Source organism: Diplodia seriata (genome assembly GCF_021436955.1).
Source record: "Diplodia seriata strain FDS-637 chromosome Unknown scaffold_9, whole genome shotgun sequence".
Lineage (NCBI taxonomy): Eukaryota > Fungi > Ascomycota > Dothideomycetes > Botryosphaeriales > Botryosphaeriaceae > Diplodia > Diplodia seriata.
In genome coordinates, this window is record NW_027117316.1 from 2,363,646 (window position 1) to 2,379,987 (window position 16,342).

A 16,342-nucleotide genomic window follows, 5' to 3' on the forward strand; every position below is an offset into this window, starting at 1 on the left:
AGCGCTGGAGTGGAGATTTCGGGCCGCCATGTTTGCTGGTGGAGGCCTCATCAATAATCACGACGTGGAGACATGCGTCTTATCAGAGAACAACAGTCGGTGTGTGCGAAAGGCCGTCCATATCATCCCGCATCTTTTTCGTTGTTGTTGGCCTATCGACGGCGTGCGGCTCCGCAGCGACGAAGCCATCGATAAGCTGATGGGGAGAAAGGTGTGCTTCTATCGATGCGTGGTTTTTGACTCGCAAAAGCAGTGGCGTCTTTTTCGGCGTCGGCGCGGGGAATGTTATGTTCCCATCATGGCATGAGAATCGCTCACTTGGCCGGAGGGGGGAAGAGCGACAGAGGCGGGAACAGGTGAGCTTCACATGCTTTGCAGCGCCCGAGCTCGACGGGTGTTCCGTCTACTTTTCGTTTCCCGGTTCTTTTACGTGTCCTTGGAGACGCACAGTCCCACATGTGTGAAACTGCAGCTAGCCCGCCCACACCAACAGCCGGCTATGCTGGAGCTAGGCGCTGAGCTGACCGGCGACGCTTGCTGCAACTGGGAGAGTGGCAAGATCTGTCCAGAACGGGGAGGGGGAGAGGGAATACCGACCATCATCTGGCGGGGGGAAGCGCGATGACGCAGGGCTGAAGTCTGACAGCGGTGGTCGCGCTTTCCGAGCCCGACGATTGGCTCTTTCCCCCCTCGCAGCAGTCGCCGCTTTCGATTTGCACATGAAGAAGAAGCGGGCGGGCGCGACGCACGCAGCGGCCCGTTGTCATCAATCTAAGGATTTGCCCTGCGTTTTCGTGGCCGTGTGGTTCCGACTTGTTGACAGCTGGCTGGCCGCGCGGATCAGGTACCTGCGAAGACAATGACGCAAACCCAAGCGGCGCGCTACCGATCTTCGAGAAGCCGACATGGTTCCATGCTCCCGCCAGGCACGCTCTGCTGCGAGAAGAACACGCGCGCAGTTGCAGCGCCCTCCGCTATCGCAACCGCGTCGCGCTTTGCTGCGGCTCTCGACGTCTCGAGCTCGTCTCCCCACATTTAACCTCGGCATGGGGGCGGCAATGGAGGGGAGGGGACCTCACCACCCGCACCCCACGTGTCGACAGCCCAGCACTGGCCGCACATCAGCCGAGACCTGACCGAGGGCCTCCCAGCGCCGTGTGGGTCCCGGATGGAAGGGACAGACATCATTAGGGTTATCATTCGCCGAATCACGCATCGCCCGCATGGAGAGGTCCCCGCTGTTGGTGGCCGCATCTACATGCCCATATCGTCATCCAAGCGGATGATGCGACGGCGCAGGGACCGTTTTTACGATAATCGCGCGTGTCAAGGCGGGTAGTCCAACGAACCCTGGATCTCACCGGCGAGCCCTTCACTATGTGGGGCCTGCCCTGTATATAAGGAGCCTGTTCCCGCCTCCGCCCTTCCTAAGCTATCGCCTGCTGAAAGGGAAGCTTGCTTAAATTCGCCCTTGTCCTATTCGCTTTGGAGCATAAACAACGCAACCACCCGAACACCACCCTCCCGTCTCCCCCACCCAAGAAACCCCAGGACAAACAGAAAGAGAAAAAACAACCATGGCCGTCACCGCCTCCATCAACCCTCCCGCCGCCTCCCCGGGCACCAAAATCAACGGCACCGCCACCGACGCCGGCGTCAACGGCGCGCCGGCCCTCCCCAACGGCGGCCTCGCGCCGCCCACGGACAAGGACCTCGACTCGCTGCTCACGGTGCACCACGGGCCCAACTACACGACCAAGGCGGTGTCCAAGGTCGCGCTGCCGCCCGGCGCCGTCTTCGCGCGCATCACATCCGCGACGCCGGCGCCCGCGCCCGTCTACACGACGGTCCAGCGCGGCGCCGACGCCCACGTCGAGCTCAACAGCGACCTGCGCTACATCAACCACTCGTGCGAGCCGAATCTCATCTTCGACATGGACGCCATGGAGGTGCGCGTGGACCCGACGAGCAGCGAGGGCTTGAAGGTGGGAGATGAGCTGGCCTTCTTTTACCCGAGCACCGAGTGGGTCATGGATCGCGGCTTCGAGTGCCAGTGCGGCGCGCCCGCTTGCTTGGGATTCATCGAGGGCGCCAAGACGTTGGATGAGAAGACGCTCGGCAGGTATTGGGTCAGTCGCCATGTGAGGGAGCTGCGCGAGAGGCAGAAGCTGGAGAAGATTAGCAAGAGGGTTAGCAGTGGCGGGTTGGATGCCCTGGGCGGGAAGATGCCGTTGGGGTTCAGGAGTGTGGCCGGGGGTGGGCTTGTGTAGGATGGAATGTGGTGTGTGTGTGTGTGCATGGTGGGAGTTTACTCCGTTCTTCTTTTGGTTGCGAAAGGGAAAAGAAGCATAGCGTTGCGTGGTTAAGGGAGAAAGAGTGGAAGAGGGAGGCATAGATGGTGTCAAGGAGTTTCCTTGTGTTGCTTCGATCGATTTTCCAGGTTTTTTTTTTTTTTTTTTTTTTTTTTTGCGTAGGACGTAACGATACTACTCAACTTATTCTTCTTCACCTCGCGGAGAGGTATCAATGCCATCTCAGGACACTATTTGCCCGTGTTCTTTACGCAAATTTTCTGCTTCCCAACAACTCATTTAAGGACTCAACACGTGAGCGACACTCAACAACATATCTCGACCGCAGCGAGGAGGTGAAAGAACAGGTCTGGATTGCTCTCTCCGAAGAAAAGAGTCGGCTCCCAAAACATCGCAGCACATTAACCTCAACCTCCAACAAACTCATCCAACGAGTCGCACACCACTCGACCACGCACCCAAAGCATCTCCATAAAAAGGGCACATGAGCCGCGGCGAGCGTTCCTTCATTGCCTATCTTGTCACCCACCCTACAAGGTCTCCAAAAGTACAATGCCCCGATAATCCTCGACTCCCTCCGCCCGCTCTCCCAAAAAGGAGGAGAGGATGGGGAAAGCATAACCACATCCCCGTCCACCGCTCGGCCCCGTCCCGTCCCGTCTGCCCCTTGCTAGGTCCTTCCCCACCCACGCACCCATCCTCCCTAGCTCCCGCCCTTCATGCCCCTGACCCTGACCCTGACCTTGCTACTTTCGCCACCACAACCACCACCACCACCACCACCAGCCGACCGACCCGAACGGCCCACCGCCTATCTATCCTATGTACGCGCCATGCCGTACCGTTTCCCGCTGCTGGAAAACTCCGCCGCGGCTCTGACATTTCAATTTCTGTTTCTCTTCTCTCTCTTTCTTTCTTTCCCTATTTTTTCTCTCTCCAATCTTTTCATCTTATTTGCTTTTGTTATCTATTTCCCCCTGTAGTTTGTATGTAAACAGAGAGGCAGACAGACAGACAGACAGACAGCCTCGGATCATACAAAGAGGCAGGTTAGGGAGAGAGAAAAAAAACAAAACAAAACTCAATCTCGTTCGGATATCTCCATCTCATGTATGCATGCATGCACGTACGATCGATCGCTCGCTCCACAGCTCGCTCGCTCGCCGACATATGTGGGGCACATGTATGTCCTGTACATACATGCAGTAGTGCGTGGCGGCGGCGGCGGCGGCGGCAGGGAAGGAGGGGGTGTTCGGAGCTGGATGGAGTGGGGGTGGGGGGGATGATGGGTAGGCATGTATGTATGGCATGTACATACGTACGTAAAGTGTGAAGGGGTAAGAAGCTAATGCACTACCGGGGAAGGGAGCCGTGCGGTGTGTGTGTGTGGTTTTTTTTTTTTTTTTTCGTTCCTCGATGGACTACTACCACCACAGAGTACTACAGACCCACAGAGTTTGTGGGAAAAAGCAAAGAAAGGGAGCATGGGCGGGTGGAGAGGGGCGGCTGCGCGCAGCGTTCGCGGCGGCTAACGAGGTATGTAGGTAGGCTGGGAATCGCTCGCCGGGAGGAGCCTTCCGGAAAAGGCTCCGGTCGGACCTTTGCGAGTGTGTGTGTGTGTGTGATTTAATGCTTCGGAGGATGTGGGGGAGATGTGGTGTAGATTCGGAAAGCGGAGACGTAGAATGAGGGAGGGGGGGAAGAGGGGAATAGAAAAAAGAAGAGAGGGAGAAAGAAAAAAGAGGGAAAGATGACGTTTCAAGAGATGATGAGTCCACACGGGAAGGTTGTTGTGGGCTCACCGTCGAGTTTGCTTCAACCGAAGCCGGGGAAGGAGAAAGAGCGGATGTGAGAGACGGGATCAGGTCGGAGCGGTCAGACAAGCAGTACAGCGCAGCTGGTCTATATCGGCTGCTGTCTCTCTGCGACAGTACGACTGCGCGCGGATCGAAGGAAGCCGGAGAAACCATTGCCTATGTGCTGTCATTTCTGTACGCCTTTTGCTTCGTATGCAGTGTCAGCTGTCAGCTGTCACTTGCTCAGCCCCCTTTCCCCTCCGTCCCGCCCTCGTGCTGCTGCTGCTGCTGCTTCTGCTGCTGCTGCCAACGTACAGGTGCAGCATGTCAGCCAGCCAGCCTGGCATCAGCACACGCTCTGCCTCTTGAATCTCTGTTGTCAAAAGCGTCCCAGCAGCACGGTGCCTGGGTACGGCAAGGCGACGCATTGGGGCGGGCGGGCAGGGCAGGGTGTGGCATGGCAGGGCAGGGCAGGCAGGCAGGGTACAGGCACAAGGTACAGGCACAAGGTACACGGCGTGCGTACCGTAGCACTGGACAAAAACGGGGCAGCCGGCCCCAATCTCTTTGCGCGCATCATCTACACCCCATCATCATCCGTCGCCGTCGCCGTCGCCGTCGTCGTCGTCGCCACAGCATCACGCTCCCATCACTCCACCGCGAACCCGAGGCCTCGTTACTGCACCCCCCTCCTCGACGCTCGAGAGAGGGGTGACGGCGCGGCGGGTGCGTTAGATGGCGCAGCAGCACCCTGAAATCTCCCAAACGCCTGGCAGCCGGGGCACCACCCGCGTCGACTGTTTCCCAGCGAGATCGCGCAGATACGTACGGTGGCAATTAATATATGTGTAGACACGTAGACAACATATGTTGCCGTATCGGGTCCTCCGTGTGCGGCAAGCGCGCCTGCTCCTACACGTCTGTCGCGACAAAAAGGCGATGCGGGCGACCGAAACGGTAAGGCGGAAGGAGAGCCTTCGTCCGAATCCTGTTATGATGGACTCGTGGGTCGTGCGGGGGGCAAGGAGATGGTAGGCGCATGGATGCGGGAAGTGCGGAGAGCGGAACGAGGGCACGTTAAACAGTGGTTCTGATGCTGGGAAGAGAGCGATGAAGGAAGTTTTTCGAAGGCAGGTTGCAATCATGTCTGTCGTTCATAGAAGACTGTGCGTAAGGAGAGAGAGAAGATGCAGCTGAACACCAGTGTATTGAAAGTTTAGCTGTTTGGCTATCACGTACGTCGAATTTGCACTCGTTCAGTCAGCCTGCCTTTTCGTTTCAGAGAGCACAAATCGCAACACCCCAAAGACAATGGCCACGAAACCGTCGAGAACGAAAAAGCAAGGGTGACAGATACGGTCTTGCCGGCGGTCAAAGTGTGAAAAGAAAGCACAAAGACACGGTGATGGCGGCTTCCTTGGTATCACTTGAGGTCGCAGTCCTTCCTTTTTTGGATAACGGTCTGGCCCACGCGTCATTTGGCAACGGGCGGCCGCATCGGCTTCGTGACGGAGAGAACAAGATGCTGCGGTGAAAGCAGTGACGACGGCGACAGCACGTGCATTTCCCGTTCGATCACCTAGGGCAAACGCTCACCGCACCGCCAGAGCGAGGTAGATTGGCAAGGGGGGCGACAGAAGAGAAAGCACCAGGATCCAGACTGCCGGAGAACGCATCTCTAGACGTCATGACCAGGTTTAGAATCGCCGAACCGGGTCTTCCGCCGGCCCGGCCCCAAGGTGAGTGGTGTTTGTGTATCCCAGCACTCTATCGATTGCGCAACGGGCATATATTGGCAAAATGTTCAAAAAAATATAAAAGGCTGAACCTGAAACAAAGGTGACACGACAGTTGGAAAGCGGGGCTCTCGGCGGGGGAAGCAGGAGCATCTATGTAAGTCTGAGCGGAAGATCGACGAGACTTCCCTTTTTCGGTTTCGACCCACGCTGTGCGTTAAACAGGGCAGACGCACGGCACGCATTGTACGTAGGAAATTCCCACCGGACGTGCGCTTTGCATGCGTCTTGCGTTGTGCATGGATGGATGTTGCTGTGTGCCGAAAAAGCAAAAATAGACGGTGGTGCATGAGAGAGATGCCCAAAGGGAAAAAAAGCATCCGTGTCAGGGTCCACGGGCGCTGCGAGAAGAAGCAAGGAGTGATCGACAACGGGGGATGGAGCGTTGTCGAAGAAGTAAAAGGACGCGGCGATTGAGATCGAATGCAAGATCTGGACGATTGGGAACGTGCGCGCTTAGCTGCATGTGGAGTGCGAATGGAATGGTCAAAGGGCGGCGAAGTCATATCCAAGGCTGAGTGGACGGCAACAGAGCAGGCGCAGTGGACTCTCGCAGGCCCGTTGGAAGAGCGGCGTGACCGGCGCTCTGCAGGGACAGCGCGGCGGGAGCAACACACCATGGACGCCGTGTCGACCTGGGCCGTCGGTGTCGGGCAAGACGGGGGAGGAGAAGGGACAGCAGGTGGTAGCTGCAGCGTTGCCCGCCTGGCCGGACCGTCGGCGCGTGCTGCTTGCTTGCTCTCCTGCCCCCAGCCACCGGTGCAGAAAAGCATGCCGCCCAGCGCGCCGGCAAACAGAGAGCGAGCATCCCGGTTTAGGAAAGCGTAGCAGGTAGCATTGCAGACGAAACACGAGGAAGCTCGCGCAGGCCAGCAGCACAAGACCACGGCTCCAGTGAAACAACGTGACGAGGCTGGGTCCACGGAAACGTGTGCGTGGTCGATATACCGGAAAAAGAGACATGACACTGACCGATACCGGCTGCCATTGTGCTCCCACTGCCCCCAATCATCCGCTCCGGAAGTTCTCATTCGATGGAGAGCAGCTGGTTTCAGTAGCCGTCGTTCAATCTTTTCGCATGCAGGTGCTGACTTGTCTTTGGGCAGTGCATGCGCGTGCGCTATTGTTTCGAGAAGGCGTTGTGCACGCGCTGCCTTGTTCCTTTGTCCTACCCGTGCGCCCTATGGCTGCGCAACATGAGATATGAGGCTGGCTGGAGGCTGGGGTTCGAGGTAACAGTGCGGCGTTGAGCGGTCAAGAGTCCGATGCCGACTAACTCTGCCGCATGAGCGGGGACATCACGAGTGATGTCTGTTGTTGCCGCCATCTCCTCGCTGCTCCCTTCGTTCCGAGCTCACTAAGCGCAGCAACTTGAGCACGCAAGACGAGTGACGCATGGCAGGAAGAATGGAAGCGGAAGACGTTGTCCAATTACTTTCAAAACAGCTGTTTGCGCCTGCCCACCTCCTTGTATGAAGCCCATCTTTGCCATGCTATATCCTTCTCCGATTTGCTGTCAGCGCAATCAACAACGACTAGTGATTATGTTCCTCATGAAGAAAACCCTTCCCGCCTTAGTGTACATCTCACGCCAAATCTCCAGTCAGCTTGACCCCTTGACCCGAATAGAAATAAAGGTGTGGTGGAGAAACGTATGACTATGCACAAGTAAAGCTGTGGAATCTTCGTCACATCAATCTTGTTTACCGTAAATTCATCTCGCCTCAACCAAACATCTTCTCAGTGTCAGTGGTTCGTTTCAAAGCAGGCAAGGTACCAGCCGTGGCTGGATCCGGAGGCAGAAAGGAAGACAGAAGAACAAAAATACAGGACTTTTACCACCCAAACCAGACACACATCCAGTACAGACTGCTATTGGTGAAGATTGATTTCCCAGTTCTTCGCAGAGTCAGTGGAATCAAAAAGACAAGAACGAACAAAAAAAAAAAAACAGAAAAACAACCCAAGACGGTTGAAACAGGCTTGAAAACGCCAAACCCAAACGCAAAGTCATAACGCGACCCTTGCTTACAGTTACTAAACCAAGCAATTTGGCTAGTCTCGGCGGTATCTCCCCCCATGTCCGCTTCTTAGAAGCGCCAACGGGCATCGAAAACAGCAGTCGTTCGCAAGGGCAACAAGAAGTGTGATATCTGATCGCATATGATGCGCATCCAAAAAGCGCAATGATGGACGGGCCAGCCAGCCAGCCGCCCGCGACGCGGGAAAACTCGGAACGCCAGAAAGGAATAGAATCCCGGAGGCGTGCGGAGAAAGGTTGCGGGGAAATTAGGGATTCTGTGCGGGGCGATCGTATCGATCATTGCGGGGTGTTCGTGAGCATCGTGAGCGTCCGGGGGAAAATGAGTCAACGACAGTGGTCGTTGTGCCGTGTCATGATCGTCCTTCGAGATCTTCCGTAGTGTGGAGTAGGCTTGGTATGGGGTAAACCTGGCGCTATTCCATAATGGGAAGGAACTGTCGGGTAAGTCCGTCAGCAAGACTGAGCGACAGAAGAGTGGAGCAGTACTGTACTTACGTTCATGACAATGAGCATGGGCACCTCGAACACATCCCTCTTGACGCTCCAGCAGAACATGCAATTGATCAAACCGTCCTTGTCGCCCGGTCTTCCGGCGCCGGCACCTCCCTCGAGCTTGACGACGGCGTTTCCATTCATGTACCTTGCACCCTTGCTCGGATCCTTGCTGCCGTTCTCAGACTTGATGTTCATATTCTCCAGGGCCGAGAGGTCTTCCTTGGTCCGGTAACGTATGAGCTTACAGGACCGAGTCGCTGTCGCACGAGGCGCAACAAATGCCAGCTTCGCAAAATCTTCGTAGAACTGGCACGTCGAGTTGTCATCAAGCAGCTCGGCAAGATAGACTGGACGAGGGTTCTCCATGTTGGGCTGTTGTTCCCGAGGAGTGTTCACTCCTCGAGTTCCCGTCGCTGTACCGGACTGGATAGCACTTCCACTTGAGCCGCCGGTATTGACATTCTGATTCGGCTCGTAGCCGAGTAGCACGTCCTTTTTCCAACCCGTGAGCAAGCTGAACTCCTGGCTGACGGCCGCAATCTGGCCAGTGCGGCGACAGATGATGGTAGGGACAGCGTGTGCATTGATGAAGTCCTCGTACTGGTAGAGAGTGCGTTGGAAGCTCTTTTCCATGAAGATGAGATCGTCCGTGTTTAGCGTGCTTGTGCAAGCGATGAACGATGGTCGGATAGAGGCAAGTGCCTGAGCAATGCGCGATCTCTTTGCAATGGAGAAGCGCTGCTTGAGGAGTGCAATGAGACCATGGAAGCCGTCTGTGTACGGGTATGGGCCCGTGACCGAATCGTAAATCTCGCTCGGGTCGCGACGGCGCTTGCGGTTCGCCTCTTGTTGTTGCTGCTGTTGCTGCTGTTGCTGCTGGGCCCTGTGATTGTGCAGTTGTTGTTGTTGTTGTTGTTGTTGTTGTCTATTGTAAATGTGTTGCCGCCGTTGCTCTTCATGTTGATGTTGATGATTTGCCATGTAAACGGGCGACGAAAACGATGTTCCTTCGAAGTTCTGACCATCTGCCATGGTAGAACCAGGGCTAGCGCTCGCCATGCTGCCAGGCCCGGCACCGACAGCATATGCGAGGGGCATGCCGTTCTGGCCACCCTCTTGGCGCAGCTGATGGTCGAGGTTGCCGGTAGCAGGGGTGTTGTTCGGTGTTTGGATCTGAGTAGTGCTGCCCTGCCTAGAGTGTGGCTGCCAATCTGCTGAGGAGATGCCTTCATTGAATCCAAAGCCACCAGTCGAGATGCCAAGGTTCTCTGACGATCCAGATGCCGTACTCATAGGACCATTGTATAGGCTAGCGGCCTGGTTCAGGGGGTTGATTATGCTGTTATTCTCCGGTGGCGTTTCCGCTGCGCCAGACGACATGTGGCCGAGCATGCCGAATTCAAGCGCGCCATAGTGATTGCCGAAGTTGAGGCTTGCGAGATCGAAGTTGAATAATGCAGGGTCGCTCGGATCAAAGGGGATGCCTCCGAAGTCTTGCATGCCGGAAGGATTGGATTGCTGATTCTGTGGCATGCCTCCCATGCTCTGCACCGGGGATGTCTGCTGATTGGCGTTTTGATTGTACTGGGGCGAGATCGGTGATTGCTGATTGTTATAGGAATTTATCGCCGAAGCCTCCTGCATTGGGGGCGGCATCTGGCCCTGGCTGGAGTTTGGATAGACGTTGTAGTTGGCTTGCTGTGCCTGCGGATAGAAATTATTCGGCTGGCCCATGGATTGCGCGCTATTCGGCACAGGCGTCGCGGCATGCTGGCCGGCGTTGGCGAGATGAGGGTAGTGGCCGCCGACACCAGGCATGAGAGCCTCGGGTGGCGCGTCGTGAAGGTACTTGGCCTTCTTGCGAACACCATCATGGCAGGCATCTTGAAGACCGCGCTTTATGCAGCGCTGACAGGGCCGCTCGTCGCCTGAGGTGTTGTCAGTATCATGCTGAGACACGCCGGCAGGGTGCAGGCCGGTATATTCGCCACTCCGCGCGGGGCGGCGGAGATTTCGGAAAGACGGTCCAACTTACCGCAAGTAAGATGGGCGCGCTGGCAGGCAAAGCAAGCCCTCCGGGCCTTCTTGCGACGGGGCCGCAGAGGGTCTTTGGCGTTCGGCTTCGCGCTGGCGGTTGCAGAGGTGGTGTTGCTGTTGTTGGTAGAGTTGTTGGTGGAGGGGGCGTCGCTCGAGGCGCGCTGGTCTTTCTGGTCGGCCATATCGCTCCCGTCCTGATCACCGCTGTAATCCGGCGAGGGAGATGCATCTTCGGCGTCTGGGGTGGTCATAATATCCCTTTCCGCAAAGGTACGGGGCGGCCCAGTCGGCAGCCCACCCTCCAAGGCACGGATGTCTGGTTCGAAGCTGCCGCTGCCGTAGACGCACGTTTATGCTGCGCCTATCCGTCAATGTTGCGCTCGGCGGCCCCTCCCAGCGCAGCGGTTCGACCAATCTGCACGGGGCCTCGCGGCTGGCGGCGTCCCAGTTGGGTGTTTCGAATATTCGATCACGCGTGCCCTAAGCACTCGCGAGCGTGCTGCGGTGCCACCACTCACCTTCAGCTCCAGCCTGTGCGTGGGAACCCAGCTGGACGGGTGCCGAGGGCTTCCAATCGCGTGCGTCGCGGGCGGCGTGGAGGGGGCGGGTGCGGTCAATCCGGTACGCAGGAATGGGACAGAGCGTGGGTCGCACAAGGCCGGGGTCCATGCAGAGATCGAGGGGATAGCGCGCGTTGGCTCGCGGTCATGGTGCTCCGGGCTCAGGACTCGTTGGCGGCGCGCATGCCGGCGGCGGCGCTCAGGCTCAGGCAGGTGCTGTGTGCGCTTGGGGCGCAGGCGCGTGGGCTGAAGCTTGGGCGCTCTGGGGGATCCAGGCAGGTACAGGCAGCGGGGCGGCTGGACAGGGCGATTGGAATTGGCCGATGCAGGCCAGCTGCCGTGGGACTCGAGCTGCCTTGGTACGAGCGGGCTGCTGCAGCTCCGGCGTGCGGAGAGGGTGTGCACTCAGGCTGCTGCGGGCTGCGGGCTGCGAAGTGCGGTGAGGCAAGCGACGTGCGAGATCCAGCGGCGGGCGGCGAGGTGGAGGGCGCGCGTGGGAGGAGGGGAGGAGGATGCGGTTGCGCCAGCGGCGGTGATGTTCGGTTTCTTCGGTGGTGCAGGTGCAGCCTTCGCGCGCTGACTCGGCGGCCTTGCGCTCCACCGGCCTGTCAATCCCACCCCGCTGCCCGGGCACTCCAGGTCGCGCGCTGCCCACCACGCAACCCCGTCACGGCAGCAGGTGCCCGCATCGCTGCGCGCCTCCGCAAGCAAGCACTCGCCCACAAACCAGCGCGAGCCGGCCGATGGCGCCTTCACCTCCCGCCGCACCGCTGAGTGCCGTTTGCCCGGCGGAGCTTGACGCATCCACGGCCTTGTTGCCGCTCGCGGGCTCGCGTGCCCCCCGGCGCATCGAACCGTGCTGCCCGCCGTCTCCGCCGCCATTGCTTTTTCTTGCCTCGCCGCGCGCGTCCGCTGCACCCCTCACCTCGACAAATTCACAGCTCCGCCTGCTCTGCTCCTGCCAGCGACGGGAGGCGGCCACGTTCTCGGCGCTAGCGGGCGAGCGGCCTGGTTCGTGGCGGCTCTCGCAGCGCGGTGCTACGGCCAACACGATCCGTGTCCGCCGCCGCGTCGCCTGCCACACCTCGGCCCCTGCAAACGCGTGCTGGCCGGCTGTGTCACGTGGAGGAGACGAGACGAACGCTCGATGGTATTGGATTGCTGCGGAATATCTGCACCTGCTGTGCGACCCCCCCACTATATATAGCCCCCGGCCGAGCAGCTGCTGCTCCAGCTCTAGCTCTGGCGCAGGCTCCACCATGGCGAAGCTGCTGCTGCTGCTCCTGCTGCTGCTGCTGACGCCAGTCCTGCATCCCTCGGCCGGTCTGCGCCGCCGCATGCAGCCTACGCGGATGCAAAGCGACTCTTGCCCCTGAGCCGCTTGCCGTACCGATAGAAAAAGTAAGGAAACCTGCGCGAGGCACAGCATGTTAGCCGACTCCACGACCGCTCTGGCGGGATATGCAGCAAACGTCTTACGGTGCCATGGCGAGGGCCAAGAAGGCCAGCAGCGACGTTGCCCACTGGTAGCCCAGTCCTGTGCTTACGTCAGTGACCGCTCTTTCGCCCCGTCGACATCATCCTGCTTGTCTCAGCGCGCACTTACGGTTGTACATTTGCACTCCGAACAGCGGGAACGCTGCGGCGAAGGACGACCGCGCGAAGCTGTTCGCCGCCAATGCACTGGCTGCATACAATGGGTACTGCCGTCGTCAGCGCCGCCCCGCCCCAGCCCGCTGCGGCCGCACTTACACAGTCCACGAGGAAGGTGAATACCCCTGAGTAGACGCAGATGACTCTGGACCATATCAGCACAATCGTGTCGTCATCTGCGGAGGATGGCCTGTCTTACCCGATGCCGAACAGTGTCGAGAAGATTATTGGGACTGCAAGTGATCAGCTCTCCCTTCGTCAGAATACGAGCAGGTGCTGTACCTATCCAGTGCACCTGCAGGGTCCGGGTTAGCAACGTGCTGCTCCTCAAAAAGATCTACGCGCCGGCCACTTACGCTCGAGTACGTCGTCCAGCCGAACCCTATGAACCCGCCGTCAGCAGCCGCCCAACAAGGCAACACTCCCGCCCCTCCCACGACCTACCGAACAGGGCGATTGGCACGATCACTGCGCCCGCGATCGTCGGCGGCAATCGATACTCCGGCTCTGCGCCCCCGGGCTCGCCCCCTTGTGCCTCCCGCCTCTGCACGAGCCGCGCGTAATTCCTCCGCCACAGCGGGTCCGTACTGATGCCCAGGATCATGCCCACGAACAGCCCCAGGAAGGCTAGGCCCACCTGCGAGAGCGTGAAGCCGTGGTTGTTCTGGAAGACCAGGGGGAAAGCCCCGAAGAACAGATACAGGATGCCTAGCAGGATCGAGGAGAGGATGCATAGATTGAGGCACTGTCATTCGTGGATGTTAGTTTTCTCCAACATATCTTTCTTTAGGGTCCCTCACCATCGGCTCGAATACGAGCAGCTGGAAAGGCCGCACGCACGACCAGAGCAGCGTCTGGCTGACCGACTTGTCCAGCTTCTCGATCGGCGCCTTCCACGCCTCTTCGCCCGTCTCCGCTCGCAGCTTCTGCGCCTTGCGCCGGAGCAGCACCGGGTGGTATGTCTCGGGAACGAGGAAGACGATGGCGGCCAGCTGCGCGCCCGCCCAGATCAGCATCACGTAGAACGTCCATCGCCAGCTGGTGTACTGGTTGATGAATCCTCCGACCAGAGGACCGATTTCGGGCCTGGTGATTAGGCGCATTAGCAAAAACTGATCCCCAGAGCAGCACGACACAGAAATTGCGCCACCATGCATTCCTGCGTGGCTTCCCGCGCCGGTGAGCCGGCTGAGTTCTGACGGGCTGGCTGAGTTCTGACAAACCAGCAGTCAGAGGAGCAGTCCCCCTGACCTCTCCTCTCATCCTGCTTATGCAACGAGCGGCATGGCTGCAGCCCTCCGGGCTGGACCGCCCTGGCACGATTACTCTGCTTTTCTCGGCACTTTCACAGCAAGGTTTTCAGGCGGCGAGTGGACCGCGTGAACAGCCACGCGGCGATCAACGAGACCCAAGCTTGCAGATCATAGGAGATTATCTGGGGGGGATGGGGGGAAGGGAAGAAGCTTACCCAATGAACGGCGACGCCGTGTAAATCATCATTGGGGCTGAAAGCTCGTGCCTCGCGAAGCAGTCGCCCACGGTTCCACCGGCCACGCTCAGGAAAGCTGACCCGGAAAGGCCATCGAGAAAGCGGGCCACGAGGGTGGTGGCCATGTTTTGCGCCAAGGCGCAGGGGATCAGCCAGATGAGAAAGAAGCTGTAGGAAACGACGTAGATAGGCCGGCGGCCGTAAAACTGGCTCAGCCATCAGCAAACGGGAGGCCAGCACCAAAGGTGCAGACGCACGCGGTCAGCACGCCTGTCACACGTACTTCAGATAAGGGGCTAAGGATCATAGGACCGCAGCCCAGGCCGGCCACGAAGAGAGACAGGCCTAGCGTAGCCACGATTCGAGAGCTGTGGAACTCGGAGGTGAGCTGGCCGTACGTGCTAGTGTAAATGGACGACGCGCATGTCCTGTGAAATGCCCTGAGTTAGCCCCAGAATCCGACCATACACCATCTCAAGAGCAAGAATTGGAAGAATTATTTTTGGGGCTTCTCGCCGGCCAGGAAACACACAGCAGCACACTTACACGCAGAGCGAGCTGGAAGACACGATAACGACAATCAGCCACCGCCTGGCCATGTTCATGAGACGCGGGTTCCGGACGGTCGCTGAGGCCTGCGACTCTGGCAGCGTGTCCCATGTGACTTCGAAATGCTCGCACGGCGCGGCGGGCTCGTCCTCATCCCAGCGTGTGTAGCCATCCCCGCCGGCGTATGATCGATGCGAGTGCACAGTGTGCAGGCTCCGGCTCCGCGGTCGGCTGCTGCTCCGGTCGACGTCGTCGTCGTCGCCCTCTCCCTTGATCGGCTCAAACGTCCTGGTCCTTGTCGCATCCCCGCCATCGAACCCAAGCTGCTTCTCCTCATCGCCGCCTCCCGGCACGACGCCAATGACGCTTTTCTCGGTCGATCCATCCGCAGGCAGCGGTGATGGGGTGTTGCCGCTGACGCTGCTGCTGCTCGACGAGGAATGTCCCCGTGACATCATCGAAAGGATGCACTAGCGCGGCGCAAGGGCGAAAAAAAGCGACTCAACGGCGAGTCTGCTGGCAGTCCAACGCTGACTGACGACGCGTGCGCTCTGCTTTAATGGGATCCAGGTCAGAGGCTATGGCTTTGGCATCGCGCGCAATGACAAAGAGGAGCGGTAGGGGGAAATCGGCATCTGGCCTTTTACAAAGCAGCCATTAACTCCGTCACGCAGACCCGCTCCGCCGCCGCTCTGATCGCCAGCGGGGATGGCCAGGAAATTGACCACTAGGGCCGATGGAAGCGGTGGCGCGCATCGCAGCAGTCGGCAAATCCGACCGACTCGGCACAACGATGTGAGCGACCGAACACGGAAGGAGAAATTTTGAGGCGATGAGCGGCGCGGACTCGGCCCAGCGGGCCACCACTGTCGTGATGCGGTGAGCGCGCGTCGCCATCTGTCAACGATGTGGATGTTGTCGCAGCCTTGGGACGGAAGACTGCGCGGCACAGCACGAAGCAGAGCTTGTCGTTCGCCCAACTAAGGCACACCCAGGACAGTCAGCGACTGAATCAGCCGTTTTGCAACCACCTTGCTCAGCAGCGTGCATCCCGCCCGTTCCACCACGTCTTTGCAGTCCAGGGCGGTGGTGATGGCGACAGAGACGATCCATGGCTACTGCAATCACGCTGCCGACGCTCCATAAATCATGACGTGCCGGTGCAAGCGTGCGTGTGTTTTCCACTCGGCCGAACTGATAATAAATCTGTTGAGCATGGGGATTCGTTCAGTTCATTTCTCGCTTCACCAATCTCAAGCACCTGCCTGCCAAGACCTTCAAGCATTCGCCGTGTCCGCCTGATATTCAGGGCGGCAAAATGACGCAATCGCCAGACCCCAGTCCCGTCCCGTCTGCTCCTGCTCTTCTCGTCACGACGATGGAGGCAGCCGCAGCCTGAGCTCGAGCCGCCGGTTCTTGCCTTCGTCTTTCCTTACTTTTTCCCATCTCCACACTGCTCGGCAACTCCTCATCTCTTTCTGCCCTCCTCGAACTTCCAGCCGCCGGGCGTCGCAGGGTTGGACATATCCCTTGCATCAGCTGAATATTCCCATCCCTCTGTCGCCTGTGACGCGCGCGCGTGCGTCACGAGGCCGGCGGCTGTATCAGCAC

The 16,342-nt window shown here is 58.7% G+C and overlaps 3 protein-coding genes across 3 annotated transcripts; 1 reads left to right on the forward strand and 2 right to left on the reverse strand.

The window, feature by feature from the left end:
• Nucleotides 1-1,577: 1,577 nt before the first annotated feature.
• SLS55_009125 (uncharacterized protein) lies at nt 1,578-2,270 on the forward strand (the record flags this gene model as incomplete). Its single annotated transcript, XM_066780528.1, has 1 exon — nt 1,578-2,270. One exon carries the CDS (start codon nt 1,578-1,580, stop codon nt 2,268-2,270), a length of 693 nt encoding a protein of 230 aa, XP_066629757.1.
• Nucleotides 2,271-8,361: 6,091 nt separating this feature from the next.
• ERT1 (Transcriptional regulator of nonfermentable carbon utilization) lies at nt 8,362-10,662 on the reverse strand (the record flags this gene model as incomplete). Its single annotated transcript, XM_066780529.1, has 4 exons — nt 8,362-8,382; nt 8,444-9,326; nt 9,438-10,371; nt 10,479-10,662. 4 exons carry the CDS (start codon nt 10,660-10,662, stop codon nt 8,362-8,364), a joined length of 2,022 nt encoding a protein of 673 aa, XP_066629758.1.
• A 2,792-nt stretch (nt 10,663-13,454) lies between these two features.
• SLS55_009127 (uncharacterized protein) lies at nt 13,455-14,787 on the reverse strand (the record flags this gene model as incomplete). The annotated part of the gene is made up of 4 exons (XM_066780530.1): nt 13,455-13,779; nt 14,162-14,388; nt 14,466-14,610; nt 14,729-14,787. 4 exons carry the CDS (start codon nt 14,785-14,787, stop codon nt 13,455-13,457), a joined length of 756 nt encoding a protein of 251 aa, XP_066629759.1.
• Between the last annotated feature and the right edge of the window lie 1,555 nt (nt 14,788-16,342).